This window comes from Periplaneta americana, chromosome 13 (genome assembly GCF_040183065.1).
Source record: "Periplaneta americana isolate PAMFEO1 chromosome 13, P.americana_PAMFEO1_priV1, whole genome shotgun sequence".
NCBI classification, from domain to species: Eukaryota; Metazoa; Arthropoda; class Insecta; order Blattodea; family Blattidae; genus Periplaneta; species Periplaneta americana.
In genome coordinates, this window is record NC_091129.1 from 112908584 (window position 1) to 112931411 (window position 22828).

Consider the following 22828-nt stretch of genomic DNA (forward strand, 5'->3'; position numbering starts at 1 on the left):
AAATTGTGGCCAAATTTTAAGTTGCACACCACTTCGGCGGGCCACTCTATACATAATGTGTATCTGTGGAGAATCACGTCGTGTACTAGGGTGAGTGTATGTGTAAGTGTTCGTGTAAGTATAGTCTTAGGGAATGGGTGAGGATGATAATGAAGATGATGAAGGGAGAAGGGGAAACCCGGTGCCGACACATAGCCTACTCCTGTCGAATTGGCTACTGGAAGTAATGTGGTAATAATTTTTGTGCTTGATGCCCACCTAAACTTGACAGCGCTCTCTTTTTCGTATCTGTAAAGCGTGGCTAAGAATTTAAACATACTCAACCCGTTGTTGTTTCATTAGCACGTGTTCTAAGATCATCATAATTAACAGTGTGTAAGATGACCTCAATGCAATATACGCTAACTAGTCTCAAAAAGAACCTGTGCTATACATAAAGCTAATGTTGCACCTTCCGACTGAAGCTTACCGTTTTCTTGTCCGCTCCGATTCAATCCGATCCGATCCGACACATCATCTTAAGATGATTGCGGACTATCGCACACTGTTCCGCAACATACAGATCTGAAGAAGACTTACTTTGTAGTTGCAGGTTTATTAGAGGAACAGGATGGAAAAAAATGGGGGAAGATAGCTGTGGATTTCTGCCATAGAAGAAAGAAAGGAAGATTCTAGAAAATACTGTAATTTATTACCAGGTTTTCTAGATCAGACAGTTTTTTAACATTGCATTGTATGTAGGCCTATAGAAATGTCAAAGGACTGCACGAAACGTTCGAATTAAAAACGTTGAATTAGACAAGTTAGACCGTATTTAATTCTTGAATCCAATCTTAACCAATCTAGAAATTAGATAACAAGAATCTACTTGCTTACATAGTTTCGTTTCAATATCTTGTAAACAGAGGGCAAGGTAGCTAACTGAATGAACCCATGCACCCTTGTGTAGTTGTGGAACTCAGCAAACATCAGCGAAGATGATCCTCAAAGTGAGTGTGATTCCATCCAGAATGTGCACTGAAGTGTAAACTGCACTCTGAAGATAGAGTTTGAAGTGAGTGTGAATCTGTTCTACTCGTAGATTAGTACTAAATAATCTGTAATCTGTATTTTATACCCAACAGATATTCTTTATTTTCACGTATTCGGTACAATTTATGACGTAACTATGAGATATATATATAAGGAATATAATTTTACTAAAATGATTATGAACTTGTAAACCTCTGTAATGTGCGCTGTCCAATGCTGATGTTTAATTTCTGCTAAAATATAATTATATTGAAAGTAATTTGATAAAATAAACTTGTTCTCTAGAAAAAGGGCCTATAAAATGCTTCAATAAAATATATATATTTGTAACACTATTGAAGTCGAAATGCATGATTTAACAAAAACTTCTAGACAAATATTATTGTAACAGTATGCAAATTCTTATTTTGATAAAAGTGCATTCAACTCGCAATTACATAAAAATAAATCTTTCAATCTTTGTTTTCTCGAAACATGACTTTTGCTTATGGGCCTTTTTCCGGCTATCGCCTCAATTGCTGTTAACAGAGAAAATTTAAAGTTCAATTATTATGATGTTTTTATTCTTCTTTTTTCTTTTATTACTTTTTACTTTGTTATTCAATAAACTATCTTAACATTAACATTATGTGGAATGCCCCCTTAGCACGAATATGTAACTTACTCTTTCTGGGAGTGCTAGAGAGTTTTTATATAAAAAGATCAATATGTATCTTTGTTCTGGCAGTAAATTATTATTATTATTATTATTATTATTATTATTATTATTATTATTATTATTATTATTATTATTTAAAGAAAAGCATAAAGACGTTTCACTTAATCCAAGAGATTTCATGAATCCACTATCACTTTTGTATTTTTCTTTGAGCTGTGAAGCTCGAACTATGCCCGCCATTTGAGGGAAGGTATGGACTTGAGCTCATTAACTGTTTCTTTTTGTGATTAATATTTGTTATTATTATTTTGGAATGAATAATTATTGCTTTTTAGATACTGAATATAATCATAAACAGAATCTGTCCATCCATTAGAAGAAATCGCTGTACAGAATTAGAAGAAATCGCTGTACAGAATTAGAAGAAATCGCTGTACAAAACTTTCGGTGTGTCCAAAAGCACTTTTCCGTGAAAATTTTGAAATCGATTTTTGTAGCATCACAGTGCTTTCTCTCTCCTTTTTTCTTTCATAAAATAATAAAGTAAGATCACTTACTTTGCGTGATCGTCCCATCTCAACTAATACCACTTTACAGCAGCCTGCTGTTGTGTCATAAGAAGCAAGCTGGATCTACAAGGACAGTGTAATGACCGGACCAAAATCTCTGCCTACCTGAATAAGAGAAAACCTAAAGAATGAACCGTGTTCAGTAGCAGCGATGACGGAACTCACACATTTAAAATATAGGCCTATTTTTTACGAGAAAATAAAAAACGACGTCAACTTATTGTTCATTATTTACAGGAATTTTTTTCTTTATCGTGTTTGAATATTCCTGCTTATCATTTCTTTCCTTTAGCTGTCATAGAAATGATGTATAGAGCTTTTGTTTTTGTGAACCGTGTAAAAATGATAAGATATTCTACAATAATATTTTTTAAGAAAAAGTATTAACGTATTTTAAGAACAAGACAATACAAGAAACGATGAAAGAGTAATGGAACGGAGAAAAATTCTCTCCGGCGCCGGGATTTGAACCTGGGTTTTCAGCTCTACGTGCTGATGCTTTATTTACGTCTTTATCCGGTGTGGCTTAGTGGATAAAGCATCAGCACGTAGAGCTGAAAACCCGGGTTCAAATCCCGGCGACGGAGAGAATTTTTCTCCGTTCCATTACTCTTTCATCGTATGATGACGCAGAATATCTGCATGGAAATATAATATGTACTTCGGTACATTAAAATAATATATATGATATGAGTAAATTACTTCGTGATTTAAGACGGCGCTTATTCCGTCGGATCCCGGCCAATTAGTCACTCATTACGAGTGCACCTCAGCACATGTGTGGACTTCGGTCCTACATTCATAGACATCTATGACGTTGTGCAGAGGGCGGCCACTAGAGGGAACCCAAGAGTTGGAACTTAATCTGAGACAATTCTGTTCGACGCCGGGGTGGTATCCGGTGTGGCTTATTGGATAAAGCATCAGCACGTAGAGCTGAAAACCCGGGTTCAAATGCCGGCGCCGGAGAGAATTTTTCTCCGTTCCATTACTCTTTCATCGTATGATGACGCAGAATATCTGCATTGAAATATCATATGTACTTCGATACATTAAAATAATATATATGATATGCGTAAATCACTTCGTGATTTAAGACGGCGCTTATTCCGTCGGATCCCGGCCAATTAGTCACTCATAACGAGTGCACCTCAGCACATGTGTGGACTTCGGTCCTACGTTCATAGACATCTATGACGTAGTGCAGAGGGCGGCCACTAGAGGGAACCCAAGAGTTGGAACTTAATTTGATACAATTCTGTCCGACGCCGGGGTGGTATCCGGTGTGGCTTAGTGGATAAAGCATCAGCACGTAGAGCTGAAAACCCGGGTTCAAATGCCGGCGCCGGAGAGAATATGTCTCCGTTCCATTACTCTTTCATCGTATGATGACGCAGAATATCTGCATGGAAATATCATATGTACAGTTTCCCTGGAAAAGGATGAGACGATTGAATATTCCTAAGTCTCAGATGTAAGACACTGCGCATGATCGGAGACCAGAGCACCGATACACAAGATAACGAATATTGAGTTACTTAAATTCAGGCTATTTGGTTTGTTACTAGAATCGTTCCGAAATTCAATTAAAAAACTGCAAAAAATATGATAATATTACGTAAATAAAAGATAAATATATACATAAATCGTGTAGTTAAATTGACAATGGACCTTCATGACTAGATCGACACTCTGCACAGAAAGGAAAGCTTTCATGTTTCCATAGCTCAGACGGTAAGACTTTTGCGTGTTGTGTAGAAGAGTGCGAGTTCGATTCTTAGTCTACACAACAATTTTTTTTTTGTCTAAATAACGTTGAAATAGCTAAGTCACGTTGAAATATAGTTTTACAAAGTCCTGAGATTAAATGTTAATGATCGCAAACAATACAAAATTACAAGTTATAATATTATAAACGTTAATCTAATGAATGCATTTATACACACACATATATACAATGTAAATGCATATATATTAAAAACTAACAATTAAAATGAAATTAAAAAAATATATAATAATAGACAAACTTTTACAAAGGTTTAGAGTCTTTAGGCTATGTCATTTGTTGAGTAATTATTACAATAATTTATTAATAGCTTTCCCATATGTGTAAGAAATACACTCGCAAAAAACAATTTTTGTTAAAAGTATGGCTTTGGATTATTTCATTCTCACCCCTGCAGTTAATTTTAACTATTTTATCTACGTGTTTGCATTCAATTTTATTCATGTCATGATTGAATGTATAAGCACTGTTGCAGTTTTTGACTAATTACATATATTAATAATAATTATTAAATACATCTGTTAAGTAACCAATTGCAGTATCTTTTGCAAAATCTTGAATGTTTAAGTTGTCAATAATATTTCTGTACTATATACTATAATACGTTAAAAGAATTTGCAATAGATTTGGGATCCTCTACTTTATAATCATTGGTTTTAATGAAAAAATATTTTCTTTCTTAGGATATCTACAAGTTTAAATTTAATAATATTACGAATAGGTTTAATTGCATTATCTGAATTTTGTACTTTTCTACTCAAATATATTCTATTTCCCTCTTTCATAATTTTTGATAAATTACACTGTACTTCTTGCAGTATTTAAGAACATGAAGATCATTACATTGCAACTCATTACATATAGATTCTTCTTTTTAATACATGAGATTTTGAAGTCCCTGCGTTATCTACATGTTTTAACTTTTGAATTTTTTCACAACATTGAGTGGAGAACATCCACTGAAGTGATTATGAAATTAAGTGAAAAATTCAATATATTTACTCTTAATATCAGTAGTACCAGTATCATATATGTTTTTCCAAGATTAATTTTGTAGACATAAATGTAAATAATCACTAGATACAGCAATTACGACCCTTTCTTAGTTTTTAAATTAATATTTTGAAATTGTTCAGTGACATTGGAAACACATAGGATTTGTTTATCATGGTCAGACAAGCCATTGATTATAGGTTCTGTCGAATAGGAATTCAGTCTAATTCTGTGTACAAAACGTTTATCAATGGCTGTGTTACTTCAGCTTGTATGCTATGGGAAAATGACCCTACGAATAAGGTTTCCAGTTTCAAGGAGTGAATTTAATTTACTTTTACGGAAAAGTTCCGAGAGATAATCTATGTTTATGTCACTACAGATCACAAATTCCATATGAGATTTCTAAAGTCTTTTCTTTACAAATTCAATTTTGGCTATAAATATTAATAAATAATGTAAGAAATATGAATGATTGTAGTTATAAGTCTGATTTACATTATAAAAAGCAAGAAGTTACATTCCTCGGCAAGATTCGAACTTTCGATGTTTGGTTTTGTCGTCCAACGCACAACCACGGACCTATTCAATGCTTATGTTAATAACATACAATTTAGCTGTAGCAATGTGGTGTCATAACTTGGGGTTTGTTTATTTAATGTAATTAGATTTAATTTGATTAGTTTCGCAACAATTGGACTTCCTGTTATATCCTGTTATTTAGATATTTAATTTAGGGTTGATTTATTAACTCTTACTATGCAAGATGCCTCTTATTTCAATAATTCTATATCATGTTAAATAGTCATTGTCTACACTAAAGTATTATCGTCATCTCTCATTTCTCATCGTAATGGCGAACCGACGTGACATGAGACAGCGAGTTATAGCTCTAGTTGAGGCTGGATATGGGGCTAGATCTGCTGGCCGTTTGGTCGGTGTTCCTGGAAGTACAGCCGCGAGATGGATTCATCGTTACCAAAATTTTGGGGAGGTCGAAAATCGCCCTATTCCTGGGCGTCCGCGGATTTCTTCATTGGAAAAGGATGCTCTTTTATTCGAGACAGTTCGACAGGACCCCTTTCTGACTGCTAACGAAATAAGAGCAGCATCTAACTTTCCCGGCTCTTCACAGACTGTGATCAGCAGGTTGAGGTACCGCGGTATTAGGAGCCGGAGGGCTGCGCAAATGGAAATATTGGGGGAAGCACAAGCTGTCGACCGTCTTGCCTTCGCTACCAATCGAGTGGATTTGGATTGGAGAAATGTAACTTTCTCCGACGAAACAACCATCTCGAGTGATTACGAAGGTCCTGTCCGTGTCTATCGTGAGGATGGTCTCCGACATATCAGCGCTATGTGCACCGACGTGAAAGATCGGGGCGCTTTAGCATATCGTGTTGGGGGTGGATGTCTTACGATGGATCTGGCGTTATAGAACGCATCGATGGCCGGTTTAATGCGGAAACTTACGAGCACATTCTGGAAAATATATTCCTTCCCTCCGCCCGAGAACGTTTTCCCGAAGGAACATTGCTGTTCCAGCAGGATAACCATCCCGTGCACTATGCTGCAAGCATTCAAAGATGGTTTCAAAGGAGACCCGAGATCGAAATCATTAATTGGCCTCCGAAGTCACCTGATTTGAATGTCATCGAAAATTTATGGGCGGAATTGAAAAAGAGAAGGATAGCCACCTATGCCCACCGACGCCCTCGAAATCAAGACGAATTGTGGGATCAAGTTGTTGACACCTGGGAAGATCTCGCCGGGGATCAGAACTTATTCCACAATCTCGTGACATCCATGCCGGATCGACTTAGAGCTGTAATAGAAGCTGATGGCATGTGGACAAGCTTTTAAGTTAACAGGTCTCTTTTTGTTTCTTATGATTTTTGTTTGAGGAAGAATACTTTTAACTTCCAAGTAAGATTTATTTTTTTGACGAGGTTCAGCCCACTTGTAAGACCCAGAAATTGGGCATAAATTATTCCATATTTGTCGACAAATTAGACAGTCGAGGAACTCTGAACAAATTAATTACACCTCAATAAAAAAAAGTTTTACCTGGGATCGAACACGAGACGTTTCGGTTATACAATTGAACCGGCATGCTACTATATGAGCTACCGAGACAAGACAGTGATAGCAGCAGTCCAGAATGTAGATCCCTTAGCAGTCATTTGCCATTCGGTACAGTGAAGCAATGATATTTTGGGACTCGAGCTGTGTTGTGAAATCCTGGCCTTAAATGGCAGTCTTCTTCGTGATCCTTATTCTGGTCCTTGTCCTTGTTGTGGTCCTTGTAACAATTCTTGTACTATCTGTCATGTTATGTATCCCTACGTCGATATCGAGTGAACCGCGCTGTAGAACTTTAACTTCCGACGACCAAGAATCGTCTCATTTTTTTTCAGGGTAACTGTACTTCGGTGCATTAAAATAATAAATACAAGAAAGATTTTGGACGTTTTAAAAATATGTTACACTTTGCCAATTCTCTTCCGAGAGTATTTTATTCCAAACTTTTCAATAAATATAAATAGGTCTATTATTATTATTATTATTATTATTATTATTATTATTATTATTATTATTATTATTATTATTATTATTATTATTACTTTAGTTTACAATTTTACTACGGTTCGAATTTTAAAACTAAATTATAAACCTGTTCAAACAACTGTCAGACCACCTCTTCCTTTGTCGGTCAATGTTTCTTTGTCTTCTTGGTCATTTATCTCTTGCCCTTTTCACTAATCTTTTGCTATTCATTCTAGTTTCTGCATTCATTCCTTCATAAATATATCCAACCATAAATTGACTGAATTTTACAACAGTTCCGTACTGTATTATTCCTGTTACATGATCTCTGCGTGTTTTATTTACTATTATTCGTAATATTTTCATTTCAGTGGTTTCATTTGTTTTGTTTTTGCAGTTTCTGATCTAGTTTCTGTAGCATACGTGAATATGAGGCGAACTACAGTTTTATAATTTTTTATAGTCGTAAAATTAAGTATATTGCTTCATATATTATTTCTTAAGGCTCCGGATATTCTCAGTGCTTCATTAGCTTGAATGGAAACCTCAAGATTTAAATCGCCATAGGACGTTATTGTTATTCCAAGATAGTTAAATTAATCAAATTGCTCAATAATGTTCATCGAATTTCAGTTTACATCTTTGAGGGTATTTACTTTGTAGCCATTTGGTTTTCTTGGTGGATACTAGTGATGAACAAAACTAATTGCCGCTCTCGCTCGTTGTGTTCGTTGCATTTGTCTTTCGAGTCTCGTCATTCTCGTGCGCTTCGAGTCTTGCTCATCATTCTCGAAATAGCATTTGGTCGGCATGGAAAGATTTCGTAACTTTGAATAACATACATCGTTGAAATAAATAACATTATAAATGAGACAAAAAGAGAAAGCAGAACAGTATCTTAGTTATCAAAATGTTCTGGTTCTATTATATGATATTACCTATGGTTATACAAATAGAAAAAAAACTTCTCAAATAAATTTGCATTTCTAAGAACCACAAAACATAACGTTAAAATCTTTTTACTTGAGATTGCACACTTGATCTCAAACATATGAAAAGAAAATTCCTAGCCTTTTAATAAGGGCCTAGTAATTAAATAAACGGATTATTGTACACAGAATGGTAGAGATGATGTTTCAAGTAGGCTACTTGATTGTTTATACATATATATACTAATTGCCAAAGTAGATAAAAGTTCAGTCAGGTATAAACAACTGCGGCGATTCAACGCTACTTGTCGTTCGGGACTTCGGGAGTGATCAATCTCGACGTCTCAAAACACTCACAAGCAGTCTTTACGTCAACGACGCGACGTAAAGAACATTGTCGTGCGGGTTTTCGGCTTTGCTGGCGCTGTTAGTCTTGCTTTCTCGATCGTTGTTCATCTCTAGTGGATACTGTCGTGTTATAATTTCTACCAATAGTGACAACATTCTGAAGAAGTAATTGCAGATCATCTTCACCCTTGGCAATAAACACAGCGTCAGATATTTCTTTTGTTCCCATTATATATCTTTTTTCACATCTAACTTAATTTATAGAAACGTAGAAACCCTACGTCACCATGAGATATGTTAGGTGATAGGTGTATGCTTACTGTGAGATTTAATTTTGCAGTTGGTACAATTGCTGCCATAATTTTGCAGGTTAATTCTGAAGTTACTTTACCTATAGCGTCTTTAATTTATTGAGTTTACTTCATTTATTTTCTGAACCATCATTCATTTTAAAAAATGACACGAAACGTTTTTTCCTCCGAATTTTGTGTCACTAACAAACAACTTCCATTTGTTCAGAGAGTTGACAAACGATGCATGGTTTAGTTTGGCAATGACTTCTAAAAATAGTGTATGATAAACTAATAGTGTTCAGAAATAGACTTTTGGATATTACTTCGTGTCTTAGAACTTAATATTTCTAACGACTCGGAATTACATATAGAGGTTCAATCATCAGCGTAAATAGATACGACCCGAGAGGTTCCATATTCACAAGGGAACTGTTCCTGGTTGTGTAGCTTTAATCTAATTAAAATGCATATTTAAGCTAATTTTCCCAAACTGAAAGAGTATTTTCATTTAACTATGCTTGTTTTTATACAAAAAGTTTAAATTGTAACTTCGTATTTTAATACGATGAAAGAGTAATGGAACGGAGAAAAATCCTCTCCGGCGCCGGGATTTGAACCCGGGTTTTCAGCTCTACGTGCTGATGCTTTATCCACTAAGCCACACTGGATACCACCCCGGCGTCGGACAGAATCGTCTCAGTTTTAAGTTCCAACTCTTGGGTTCCCTTTAGTGGCCGCCCTCTGCACTGTCATAGATGTCTATGAACGAAGGACTGGAGTCCACACATGTGCTGAGGTGCACTCGTTATGAGTGACTAGTTGGCCGGGATCCGACGGAATATGCGCCGTCTTAAATCACGAAGTGATTTACTCATATCATATATATTATTTTAATGTACCGAAGTACATATGATATTTCCATGCAGATATTCTGCGTCATCATACGATGAAAGAGAATGGAACGGAGAAAGATTCTCTCCGGCGCCGGGATTTGAACCCGGGTTTTCAGCTCTACGTGCTGATGCTTTATTCACTAAGCAACACCGGATACCGTTCCATTACTCTTTCATCGTATGATGACGCAGAATATCTGCATGGAAATATCATATGTACTTCGATACATTAAAATAATATATATGATATGCGTAAATCACTTCGTGATTTAAGACGGCGCTTATTCCGTCGGATCCCGGCCAATAAGTCACTCATAACGAGTGCACCTCAGCACGTGTGTGGACTCCAGTTTTTCGTGCATAGACATCTATGACGTAGTGCAGAGGGCGGCCACTAGAGGGAACCCAAGATTGGGAACTTAAAACCGAGACAATTCTGTCCGACGCCGGGGTGGTATCCGGTGTGGCTTAGTGGATAAAGCATCAGCACGTAGAGCTGAAAACTCGGGTTCAAATCCGGGCGCCGGAGAGAATTTTTCTCCGTTCCATTACTCTTTCATCGTATGATGACGCAGAATATCTGCATGGAAATATATGTACTTCGGTACATTAAATAATATATATTCGTATTTTAATGCTTTCTTTGTGAATATTTGTGTGGATTTCAGTATATACAGGGTGAACCATAAGTAATATCATTAATTCCAGGGGGTTATTTATTTATTTATTTATTTTAGATACTATTTCAAATAAAAAAGGTAAATATAATTTTACTCGTTTTTGCTTCTTTTTCGAGATAAAAATTGTTCTATATGAAACATTTCATAGCGTGTTTTGGAAAAGTCATTGGTTTAATTCACAATGTGCTCAGAGTATTATGATAATAAATGATTGAAAGGATTTTAGTTTTTCCTTTTAAATGTGCGTGAATTTGCTCCGAAAAAAATACAACTTTTCGTTCTCCAAAGGAATTGAAGGGCTAAGTGGATGAAGGGGGTATGAGACATTTATTTTAAATGTGGGTTTTCTCAGTGTATGATGGTGGTATGTGTCAAGCTAACTTCTGAAACTTATCATATCATTAAAAATATCTGTTATTAAGCATTTTAGAGAGCTGGGGTAAGTTTCAGAGGTTAGCTTGACACATAAACTACCGTCATCCGGTCCACACCTGTGGAGTAACGGTTAGCACGTCTGGCCGCGAAACCAGGTGGCCCGGGTTCGATTCCCGATCGGGGCAAGTTACCTGGTGGAGATTTTTACCGGGGTTTTCCCTCAATCCAATATGAACAAATGCTTGATAACTATCGGTGCTGGACCCCGGACTCATTTCACCGGCATTATCCCCTTCACCTCATTCAGACGCTAAATAACCTAAGATGTTGATAAAGCGTCGTAAAATAACCTACTGAAAAATAAAAAAAAAACCGCCATCTGTTGAGAAAATCCACATTTAAAAAGTGTCATATACTCCCTTCATCCACTTAGCCCTTCAATTTTTCAATGTTATATTTCTTCGGATCAACATTCTGCATATGTAAAGGACAAAACTAAAATTATTTCAATTATTTATTATCATAATACACTGCTCTCTTAAACTGACTGAGGATAGTGGGGAATTAAGTCAATGGTTTTCCCAAAACACGCTATGAGATTTCATATAAAACAATTTTTACCTCGAACAGGAAGCAAAAACGAACAAAATAGTATTTAACTTTTGTGTTTGAAATACCTCAAGGAGTAACTCCCTGAAATAAATGACATTACTTACGGTTCATCCTGTATATCTGGACTCTAGTGTGACGAAACAAGTCGATTGACATGTTGTTAAAACTGGAAGACCATATATAGACTTAATGGAAGGTTTCGTTTGTTCTGAAAATGCGGGTCATGGTACAACAATCGTAATCATTTGGTTTCATTAATTCTTACATGCTCAGTTTGTCTCGATTCTAAGGAAAGCTCAGAGGTTCTAGCCTACTTCTGTTTCATAATTTCTGACAACCTTTCTCGAAGGTAACAGTTGAAGTTTAATTACCGGAGGTTCATTAAATTAACACGATGTGAGTCTGTGTGTCTGTAATTTAATCATCTGTGGCACAGACGTGAAATTTGTGTGGCTTGCCACTAGGCCTGCTACCTGTTTCTCCCACTTAGATATTTTGTTTGAAATGTTTTGTAAGAATAGTTGAGCGGAACCGGATTTCTACAACTAGAGATTTATCTTCCTTCCATAGAGACTGGCGTGCAACTCTTCTCTTGCGTTTGTCCTGTCTTGTCATACGCGGCGGCCATGCACCGTGCAGACCACGTGATCCGGGACTCCCGCTACCTGCGTATGTATAATGAATAAGATCAAATAACTCATGCCTTAAAATCAACTTAATATGCATGCAGTTACAATCTTCAAAATCATAAACACATACCGTTTGATATGCACTAAAATGATCAAAATTACGTTTTCTGTGACAATAATATTCGATTCATTGTTTTTTCTCAAAGTCAGGTCCTTCACTGCAAGCACAGCATTCACAAATCTTCCTTCTTTTCCGCCTTCCTCTTAGCCTCCGCATATCTTAATGTCGTTTATCTTCTGATATCTTCTTTTGTCCCGAATTCCTCTCCCGTTCACCATTCTTTCCAGTGCATTCTTCAGTAGGCAGTTTCTTCCCAGCCAGTAACCTAACAAATTCCTTTTTCTCTTCCTGATAAGTTTGAGCATCATTTTTTCTTCACCCACTCTTTCCAACAGAGCTTCATTTCTTATTCTGTCTGTCCATTTCACACAATCTGTTCTTCTTCATATCCACATTTCAAATGCTTCTAGTCGCTTCTCTTCACTTCATCGTAGTGTACATGTTTCTGCTTCATACAATGCCACACTCCACACAAAGCATTTCACTAGTCTCATCCTTAGTTCTTTTTCCAGAGGTCCGCAAAAGAAGCTTCCTTTGTCATTGCTATCCCCCTTTTGACTTCCTGGCTGCAGCTCATGTTACTGCTTATAGTACATCCCAATTATTTGAAGCTGTTCACTTGCTCTACTGCCTCATTTAGAATTCACAAGTTTACCTTCTTTACTTTTCTTGCGACAACCATGGTCTTCGTGTTGTTTGCATTTACAGTATCTTCATCCCATACCGCTCACAGCTGTCATTTAGTTCCAGTAGCATATCGCTTAGTATCGTCTCCTCTTCTAATAACAACCCATATCATCAGCAAATCTTTTGCACTTAATTCTTCTTCCTACTACTTTTACCCCTCCCATGCTCTGAAAACAATTATTCACTAAATCCTTTAAGTAGATGTTGAACAGGGTAGATGATAAAGGGCATCATTGTCGTACTCCTCTCCCTATTTCACTTCCTTCAGACATTTCTTCTCCTATCCTGACTTTGACTCGTTGTTTCATATATAGATTACTGAACAGCCTCCTGTCTTTCCAATCCACATTTATTTTCTTCGGGATGTCCATCAGTTTGTTCCAATCCACTCTGTCAAATGCTTTTTCTAGGTCCACAAATACTATATGATGTAGAAACCCTTAAAATTTTAAGGAATGGTTTTTGACGACATACTGAACTGAATTACATATCTATAAAGAGAGATGAATGTGAGCAAAGTTGGCATAATATAAGATCCGTAGCAGCTCATAATTGGAGTGTATATTTTCAGGTTGTTATCGGGACGTCATTCAATGTAAGCTGGATCTTCTGCCTTGAAGATGATAGGCATAGATCAGTGCTACAGCCTTAAGGACAGCATTTGGTGCTTTCAGTATTAGCTCGATATGTAAACATGTAAATTGAGACTGTTGAACCTCATCTTTCATCCACAGAAAAAAATCCATATGCAATTTCATCTGGACCAGGATTCTGGATGTATGATTATGTATACCTACGAATAAATTAACTGGAACAACTAGGAAATGTGGAGTACGGTGCTCCATTCCACACTAGAGTTAAATACATACTGCAAAATGCTAACTACACCGTCCCTCCAATTACGAGTATATCGATCACAACTTCTCCGTAACCTCCCCCGTGGCCACTACAACAAACCCGTATCAGTGATGACCTAAGTCTTTGTAGGAAATGTAATACCTAAAGATCTCCACAAAAACTCTTCAAGGAACTGGTAGATAAATATCCAGGATACAAACATACCTATAATCTTTTCTCTGTAAGAAAAATCCTAATGTAAACAATAACACGTGACTGAAGTGAGGCTTTATTGGCCGCAGCTTGGCGCCATAGATTCTCAGTACGTGATCCCGCCCACTGTTGTACAGTACGATTATTTAGTCCTGACAGTCGCTGGCGATATGCGCGTGGGTTAGGCGAGTCCATTTAGTTACGCTAATGGGTGTTCGGGTTAGTCATTCGCTTATCTTCGGAGCGATCGGATGTCATGCGTGCGGTAGAGCGGTATGTTTCTATAACAATTAAGCTGTACTGCATTCCTTTACCGACTGCTCGCCCGTATCTCTACTCCGGAGCTCTCCCCACTACTCCTATTCCCCTCTTTCGCGTCGCCGAGCTGTCAGGACTAAATAATCGGTCTGTACATTGTTTCATGTTAAACATTTCCTGCAAATCAAGCTTTCAGATATAACTCCCTGTAAAGTTGATTTGAATAATTTCACGGGAAAAATTGTTCCGGGGCCAGGCATCGAACCCGGGACCTTCGATTAAACGTACCAACGCTCTACCAACTGAGCTACCCGGAAACTCTACCAGACACCGATCCAATTTTTCCCTCTTGTCAGCCCACTTTGAGATCTGTGGATATAGAGGGAAAAATTGGATCGGTGTCTGGTAGAGTTAGCTCAGTTGGTAGAGCGTTGGTACTTTTAACCAAAGGTCCCGGGTTCGACGCCTGGCCCTGGAACAATTTTTCCCTCGAAATTATTTAAACATTTCCTGTTACTCGTCAAGTAGATCTAACCTTACTAATATGCATTACTTTGCTTAGGGGAGGTTGTAAGCCCTATCCTCGCCGTGTTAAATTTAGCAACTTCAGGTACACTTATCTCAGAAACTATTCAATCTACATCTGTGAAAATTTGCACACCTGTAGTTGTGAGCTTCCTTAACCTACCGACTTTTTCTTAATTTATTAGTTCAGCTAAAAACCAAAAAATGTTAATTTTGATCCAAATCAGCTTACAACCTCCCCTTAAGAATCTTTTACTTTATAATTACTGTAATTAAATTATGTTAAACTTACGTGTAAGGTCAATCGCTGCCGGACAAAGGAGTTATTCCTTCCAGGATGCAGAAGCCATACTACAGTACCACGTGCTTATGTGAACAACTACGATCTCAAGTGACGCCAGCTTGTTACAAGAACATACTACCTCGGTATTACTCTTGGTATTCATTCGCGTTCATAGTAAATAACAAAATATAAAAGTAGCCTTTCTTTCACATAGCGTTTTATATATAAGTGAAGTTATGTGTTTCATCGTATTTAACAACTAGAATTCAATTTTTTATTGTCAAATAATACCGGATTATGGTTTCTAAATACGGAACTATATTATCCTGCGTCGTGTATTTCGACTGGCAGTCAATCACGTGTATGACCGCAACGTGTTTGTGTTTAGGTTAGGATTTTTCTTACAGCGAAAACAGTATATACTCGAGTTTCACTTGCACAGTGCAATGGCTCAGATCCCTTCTCTTGCGAGGACTGCGGTGTCCCAATTGATGTTAAAGCACTCAACATCTTCGGCGATCCTCCCCTGAAGCTGTTCTGTCGTGCAACTCCCCCCGTTATGTGGTAGCTATTAAATGACGTCCATTTTCGACTTTCGTCCTTCAAAATTCTCTTAAAATCCTTCAGTGAAACGGCGAAAATCGGTGTGAGACAAGTGACCAACAAGCTTGGAGCTTACATATTCAGTTGTCAGCCCCAAATCCTCTTGCAGAGACGCGTTTTCGTGTACCTTTTAAATGTTTCTCTTTTCATTTTTCCATTGACACTGATACGGTCCATACATATGGAGTAACGTCAAGTGCGTCTGGCCGCGAAACCAGGTGGCCCGGGTTCGAATCCTGGTAAGGGGAAAGTTACTTGGTTGAGGTTTTTCCGGGGTTTTCCCTCAACCCAATTTGAACAAATGCTGGGTAACTATCGGTGTTGGACCCCGAACTCATTTCACTGGCATTATCACCTTCACTTCATTCAGACGCTAGAAATCCTGAGCGTCGTAAAATAACCTACTGAAAAAAAAGATACTGATACCGACCTATAATGATGGGTTAGTAACAGAAAATGGGATGTGCAGTTGTAATAAACTGTGACCATAAAATCTGTAATCTTCCTGATTGGCACTGAGTATTCATCTGTGAACTGCTTGCATCAAAGAAGCACTTCTGTATTGGCCTATTCAGCCATCTGACCCCCCAAAAAAACCTTATAATATCTCCACTTATTCTGGAAGTGTAATTTAGCAACGGAAAATCTCTTTCTTCTCATGCAACGTAACCGAAATCTCAACACAATTTCTAATAATAAATTCATTAGCAAATAATGTGGATTTTATTACGCCAAGGAGTAAATGAACAAGAAGTAACAGATGAAGCCGCCAAAGAAATAGCATCTATTATATATATATATATATATATATATATATATATATATATATCTCAACAGGAGAGTGAAGCAGTAGAGCAAGTGAACATCTTCAAATAGTAATATGAGCTGCTGCCAGGAAGTCAAAAAGAGGATCGCAATGGCCAAGGGAGATTTTAATAGAAAAAGAAGCATCTTCTGCGGACCTATGAAAAACTAAGGAAGAGACTAGTGAAGTGCTTTGTGTGGAGTGTGACATTGTATGGCGTAGAAACACGACATATGACGAAGTGAAGAAAAGCAAATAGAAGCATTTGAAATGTGGATATGGAGAAGAATGGAACTTGTGAAGTGAACAGACAGAATAGGAAATAAAGCTGTGTTGGAAGGAGTGGGTGAAAAAAGGATGATGCTGAAACCGATCAGGAAGAGGAAAAGGAATTTGTTGGGTCACTGGTTGAGAAGAAACTGCCTTAATAGGCTTAAGGGGACACTCAACTTAAAAATTGGAGAGAAAGTGTCATAGAAATGAAAAATTAAATTTCTACACTAATTTACTTGACAGAACTAAATCAATACGCAGAATTCTTCCCCTGTTCATTGAGAAGTCTCAGTGAAATGCACAAAGCCAAAAAATAAAAAAATGATAATTAAAAGTGATATTTCAATTAATGATTGATTAAAAATTGAAATATTTTTTATTTTGAAAAGTATTGGATCTAATGAGCTGAGATTTTGCATGTTACTTTCCATCTGTATATTAAACTTTTTCTCCAAATTTGAAAAAGATTGGTCAAATAAGATAAAAGTTCCAAAATATAGTTGAGTGTCCCCTTAAGGACTTTACTAATGAACAGTAGTGTATTATGCAAACTATTTAAAGGGTGTAATTGATGTTTTGTTGTTTGAAGTGTTGTATCAGTGAAGTACGTTTGTGTCAGTGAAGTTTTATAGTTTGTAGTGGTAGAGCAAAGTATTTGAACAGTGAAATGTTTTTGAAGTGTTAGTGAAGTCAGGATAGTATCAGTGAAATGTGTCGTAGTTCCAGTGCAGTGAGTGAGTTGACAGCGAAATGAGTGTAGTGCTGAAAGATACTTGTGCATGTATGAACATATCATACTCGTGGGTTTTAGTTCGAACATAAGGTTAAGATACAAATTATTAGATTTATTTAAATGTTGTTTTAAATGATCATGATTCATTTAATTTAGGATGCTCCTTATTAGTTTTATTATACTATTTATTATTATTATTTATTAGTATTATTAATTTATTATTAATTGTATTTATTAGTAATGGTGTTTATTATTAATTGTCATTTTTAAGTGTAATTAATTACCACTGCTACCGGGTTATTTACCAATTTTTCAGTGTGAATAAATACATACACACATACTGAAGGATACACTGGAAGGAATGGTGAACGGGAGAAGAGTTTGGGGTAGAAAAAGATATCAGATGATAGACAATATTAAGATATATGGACCATATTCGGAGAAAAAGATTACGGCAACAAATAGAAAAGATTGGAGAAAGCTGGGTTTGCAGTGAAAGACTAGGCTTTGGGCAGAGCGCCATGAATGAATGAATGAATGAATGAATGAATGAACAGTGGATATAAATTCATGAACGGACGTCTTCTCAACTTTTTTTTTAATCGAAGGGGACAGGTTTTTACCACTAGAACCAGAATTGGTCACATAAAACTGACTCATCAGTATCTTCTACACATCTCCCAGAATGTCTATATGCAATACCACCTTTACATCAAGCACATCATCACAGATTGAATTCTCCACTTCAGCTGAAGAAATTCGTTAAATATATCCCAAAACTGTCTTACACAAGGAAAGACGCTAGTTCTTGTGTGAAATTAGTTCAAATTGAGCAATAAACTTGAATGAAAAAGTGTTGCAATGTGTAATGGACTCTTCATATCAATATGTGTGTTGTAACCGTTTACTAAAATAATCATATCAAATGTAGGAGTGGTGTAATGTGGGTACTTGAATATTCGTATCACATTTTTTTTATTTTTAATTGGATTGTTTTACAATGCTTTATCAACTGTGATAGTTATCTAGCGTCTGAGTGAAATGAAGGTGATAGTGCCAGCGAAATGAGTCCAGGGTTCAGCGCCGAAAGTTCCTCAGAATTTTCTCTTAATGGGTTGAGGAAAAGCCTTAACCAGGTAACTTGTCCTGACCAAGATTTGAACCCGAGCCCGCTCGTTTCACAGTAAGACATACAAACCGTTAATCCAAGTATCACATGTTAAAAATGTATAGAAACTGAAACTATAGTATCTGTCTTGTAAGACTAGGATGCACTCAGGCGACATAAATAAATCTTATTTAAAAAGTGCTTCCGTTGTGTAAAGCGGCAATAGTTTTCATTTTATGACCAAAAATTGAGGTTTTGAATTGAGAATCTACGTCTCAAGACGATATATACCATAAACTCATTTCCACTTAACAATGTGATATTGCGCTGCATCATAATGTCTTTCACCGTTTCAAAGAGAGAGAGAGAGAGAGAGAGAGAGTGAGAGTGATGTAGGCCTATGTTTGTATGATGGAAGAATTGTGTCTCAGAATGACTCAAACTTTTCTTGTCTATTAATATCCAGGACTTGTTAAAATTATGTCACTTTGGAGGACGTTAACTAACCTATCAATAGAAAACAATGACGAATTATCGACTCAACCTGACACGCGATGTATTTTGTAATGAACTCGGGGTTTCACATATTCTATCCTTCCTTCAACTGCCTGTTTGTGTTGACGTAATAGCTCTGCGATTTAAAGTACAGTATAAATGAAGGGTTCAGAGCCATAGTGGGCCAAGCGACATTTATTAAAAACGGAGAAAGCAAGGGTTAAAGTTAAGTGAATACCATAGTTTAATGAAGATTGATATATCATTTAGTTTTAATGTGTATACTTTATATTGCTTGCTATATGTTTCCATTGAATTATGGTAATAACTTCATTTTAACCCTTGTTTTCTACGGTTTTAGTAAATGGCGCTTGGCCCACTATGGTTCTGACCCCTTCAAATGTACCACATAATATGGCACATAAGCATTAACATAATATCCTAGCTAAATGTGACACACTTGCGAGGAATTACAAGTTGCAATTATATGCAATGTAAGACCATGTTAAACGAATTAAAATGTGTGTTAGTATTGACGTTTGATAATTTATTTACCAGCATGAAGCTATAGCATTTGGAGAAAATATCAAATAGTCTACATCAGGAGCGGCAAAGATTCTTGTGCTCACGAGTGATTTCTCGAAGTGTGCTACTCGTAAGGGCTGTTTACGTATCTCGTGCCGAAGACGATGAAAGGAAGAGTATACTGAGCAAGGATTGAGCAATTTTTCCGGGTTGCCATACGTGTCAGAGTTGAGGAATACCCTCATTATTGAAATATTCTCAATAAATAAACGAATTGTGTCCCATCTGATTTATTTGCAGCATCGTAGAAGCAGAGAGAAACCAGTCCGTACGCGTACAATTGATTTATTCTTCGAAATATATATTTTGTTTCGAAAAATATGCAGTACTTGCTACATGTTACTGAAGGAAATGAATTGAGTCATTCTGGCAAACGAAATTGAGGAACTACAAAACTTGTTTTTTTTTTTTTTATCAACGGAATGTAACAAGACCAATAATTATTATTGGATCATAGTACCAAAATAGATATTTATTACGGTTTGCGCATTGCTGAAGTCAAAATTTACTAAAGCAATATGATTATATCATACAACAACACACTTCTTCAAAGAAAATAATTCGTTATAATTATTCCCTTCGTTTTGATTTCAGCAGGGTGTCATACGATTATACTTTCATGCACACTTCAAACTTAAGAACCTGCTCCATATTTTAAGAGATCGTGCTTCATTTAATTTAGGATATTCCCTATTATTATTATTATTATTATTATTATTATTATTATTATTATTATTATTATTATTATCATTATTATTGTTATAAATTATTGTTAGTATTAATTATTTGTATTAATTATTGGTATTATTATTAAGTGTATTTTTAATCAACAAGTTTATTATTGACATTATTGAGTGTAATTAGTTACCACTGCCACCGGGTATATACCCATTGCAGTGTGAATAAATAAATACAAAATACATATTAAAACAACTGTTTTTATATCTTCAAACAATATAACGACAAGACATGTATGTCTTCAGAACTTATTCTCTTTGTTTCTCACTTATTTTCGAAATGTATAGATTTAAGCAGCAAAACAAGTTTTAATTTCGTATGTTTTATATTTGCTGTCAGTCTTGGCTTCATACATTTCATTGAAAAGAACTGTTCACAAGCACATATACTACAAAACATGGATGGTACCTAGGCTGCAAATTTATAATGTTTTCTGCACATCATCTACTTCTTGCGTAAAATATACATTGGGCATATCCCCAATTTGCATCCATAAAAAAGGAATATCACCCTCACAGTCGGGGAAAGAACTGAATTTCTAACTTAGAATAAAGATATGTCGATGAATTCTTCACTACATTATCCCTCAAGAAACCGTAAATTCTGTGGCACCATATCTTAAAAAAAAATATGAAAATCGCCAAAATTGGCTAAATATTAGCAGTGCGTTGCCTTTTCCCCTTAAGTAGACCTACCTGGTTATTTAACCACTAAATGTATTTTTCCACAGTCGAAACCTAGCTAAATCGCTTTCTCGCACCCGAAAACTGTACTTTCACCCTATTTCGTCAACATTTTTAGTCCCGTTTTCAAAGTCAAATTTACAAATATATATAAAAGAATTATTGCTAATTTAATTATATTGGATAATTAGCCTACGTGTATAGACTATATTTTCTTCCTAGTAAAATTTTTCCTTATCAATACTTCTATAACTTAAGATATAGAAATATGGATTAAGTCGATGTACCTTAAAGCAAATGTTTTCCTCAAGCATCCTGTATTAATTCTTCCGATACGCTCCATATACAGTATAAACAACAGAGTAAGTCCAATATAAACTTCTCAGGATGCTAACATCGCTTCCTCCCCTCCTCCCTTTAAAACTACTATACTTTCACAGTACTTCGTATAATGAGAAAGTAAATCTTTCTTGTATTGAGAAAATGAAAACGACAAAGACAGCAAACTGTATGCTGGCTGCTTCGAAACGCTTTCTATCACTGGGTCGTTCAACATTCCGCGTTCCATTAAATATCGTTAATGGTTCCTGACGAATAAAATGGGCGTAAGGAGCCCTCGTATTTTCCGAGAGACATGCGCTCCTCGTATTTTTATTGCGACCTGAAGATCGGGTTGGACCGTGAGCTGTGATAGCGATCTAATTGCCTGCAGGAACAGACCCGATTGGAACGAAAGTTGATTTATGTCCGCGACTTTAAAGAAAGAATTGCCGCACCAATCGCAAGGAATTCGTGTCATTAAACAATGGGTGACTGAAATAAGTCATTCCCATAAGTGAGTCGACTCACTCACTTTCGCCAACGTCGCCAAAATGGCGGCGACCGTGCTGGTTGAGGTTCAGTTTTCTGTTACTTAGTACTAAAAATCTTTATTTTCGCAGAGCAAATTTCCTGTCTAGTTATTTGGATTGCTCATCATCACGAGAGACCTGTACAAAATTATGAAGGAAATTTTACCACAATATGAATTTACTTTGGAAAAAAAAAAAAATGAAATAATTATTTCAGTGTTAAAATAGATTTGTTCCTAAACCATTTGAAGCAGGTTTACATCATTGCTTACAAAATAGGACTTTAGAGAGTAATAGTCTTGTGTGTGTTTAACCCTAGAATTATCAAGATATATTTTGTGAAGTGGATTACAAAGAGTAGGCAAAAATTGCCCACCAAATTATATTTAAATATACAGGGTGTATCAAAAGGTCAGGTCAATCCTTAAGGAGATGTTTCAGGACCTTATTTGCAACAAAAAATCCTAATACACTTTTTCAGTATTCATCCCCATTTCCGAGTCACACGAATATCACGTAGGCCTACCATATCTATCCCCATTTGATTCCAAACCTAATGGACCTATCTTCTTGAGAGACTGTAGGCTAATTGTCAGTTGTCTAGAGCAGATGCTCAAAATGTCCCCCCTCGTACGATCACACACTTCAGCACCCCGTCTGACCTCTCGCTGCACAATATCCAGTCC

The 22828-nt window shown here is 36.3% G+C and overlaps 1 protein-coding gene across 2 annotated transcripts in view; it reads left to right on the plus strand.

Moving 5' to 3' along the window:
• The window catches only part of for (cGMP-dependent protein kinase for), a 599950-nt gene that overhangs the window by 64224 nt on the left and 512898 nt on the right, over positions 1-22828 (plus strand). The window contains exon 2 of one of the 2 annotated variants that reach the window (XM_069843871.1): positions 12286-12384. The exons of the other annotated variant lie outside the window; for it this stretch is intronic. Coding sequence (XP_069699972.1) covers positions 12286-12384 — 99 coding nt within the window. The remainder of the gene's footprint in view (positions 1-12285; positions 12385-22828) is intronic. 2 annotated transcript variants of the gene reach the window in all.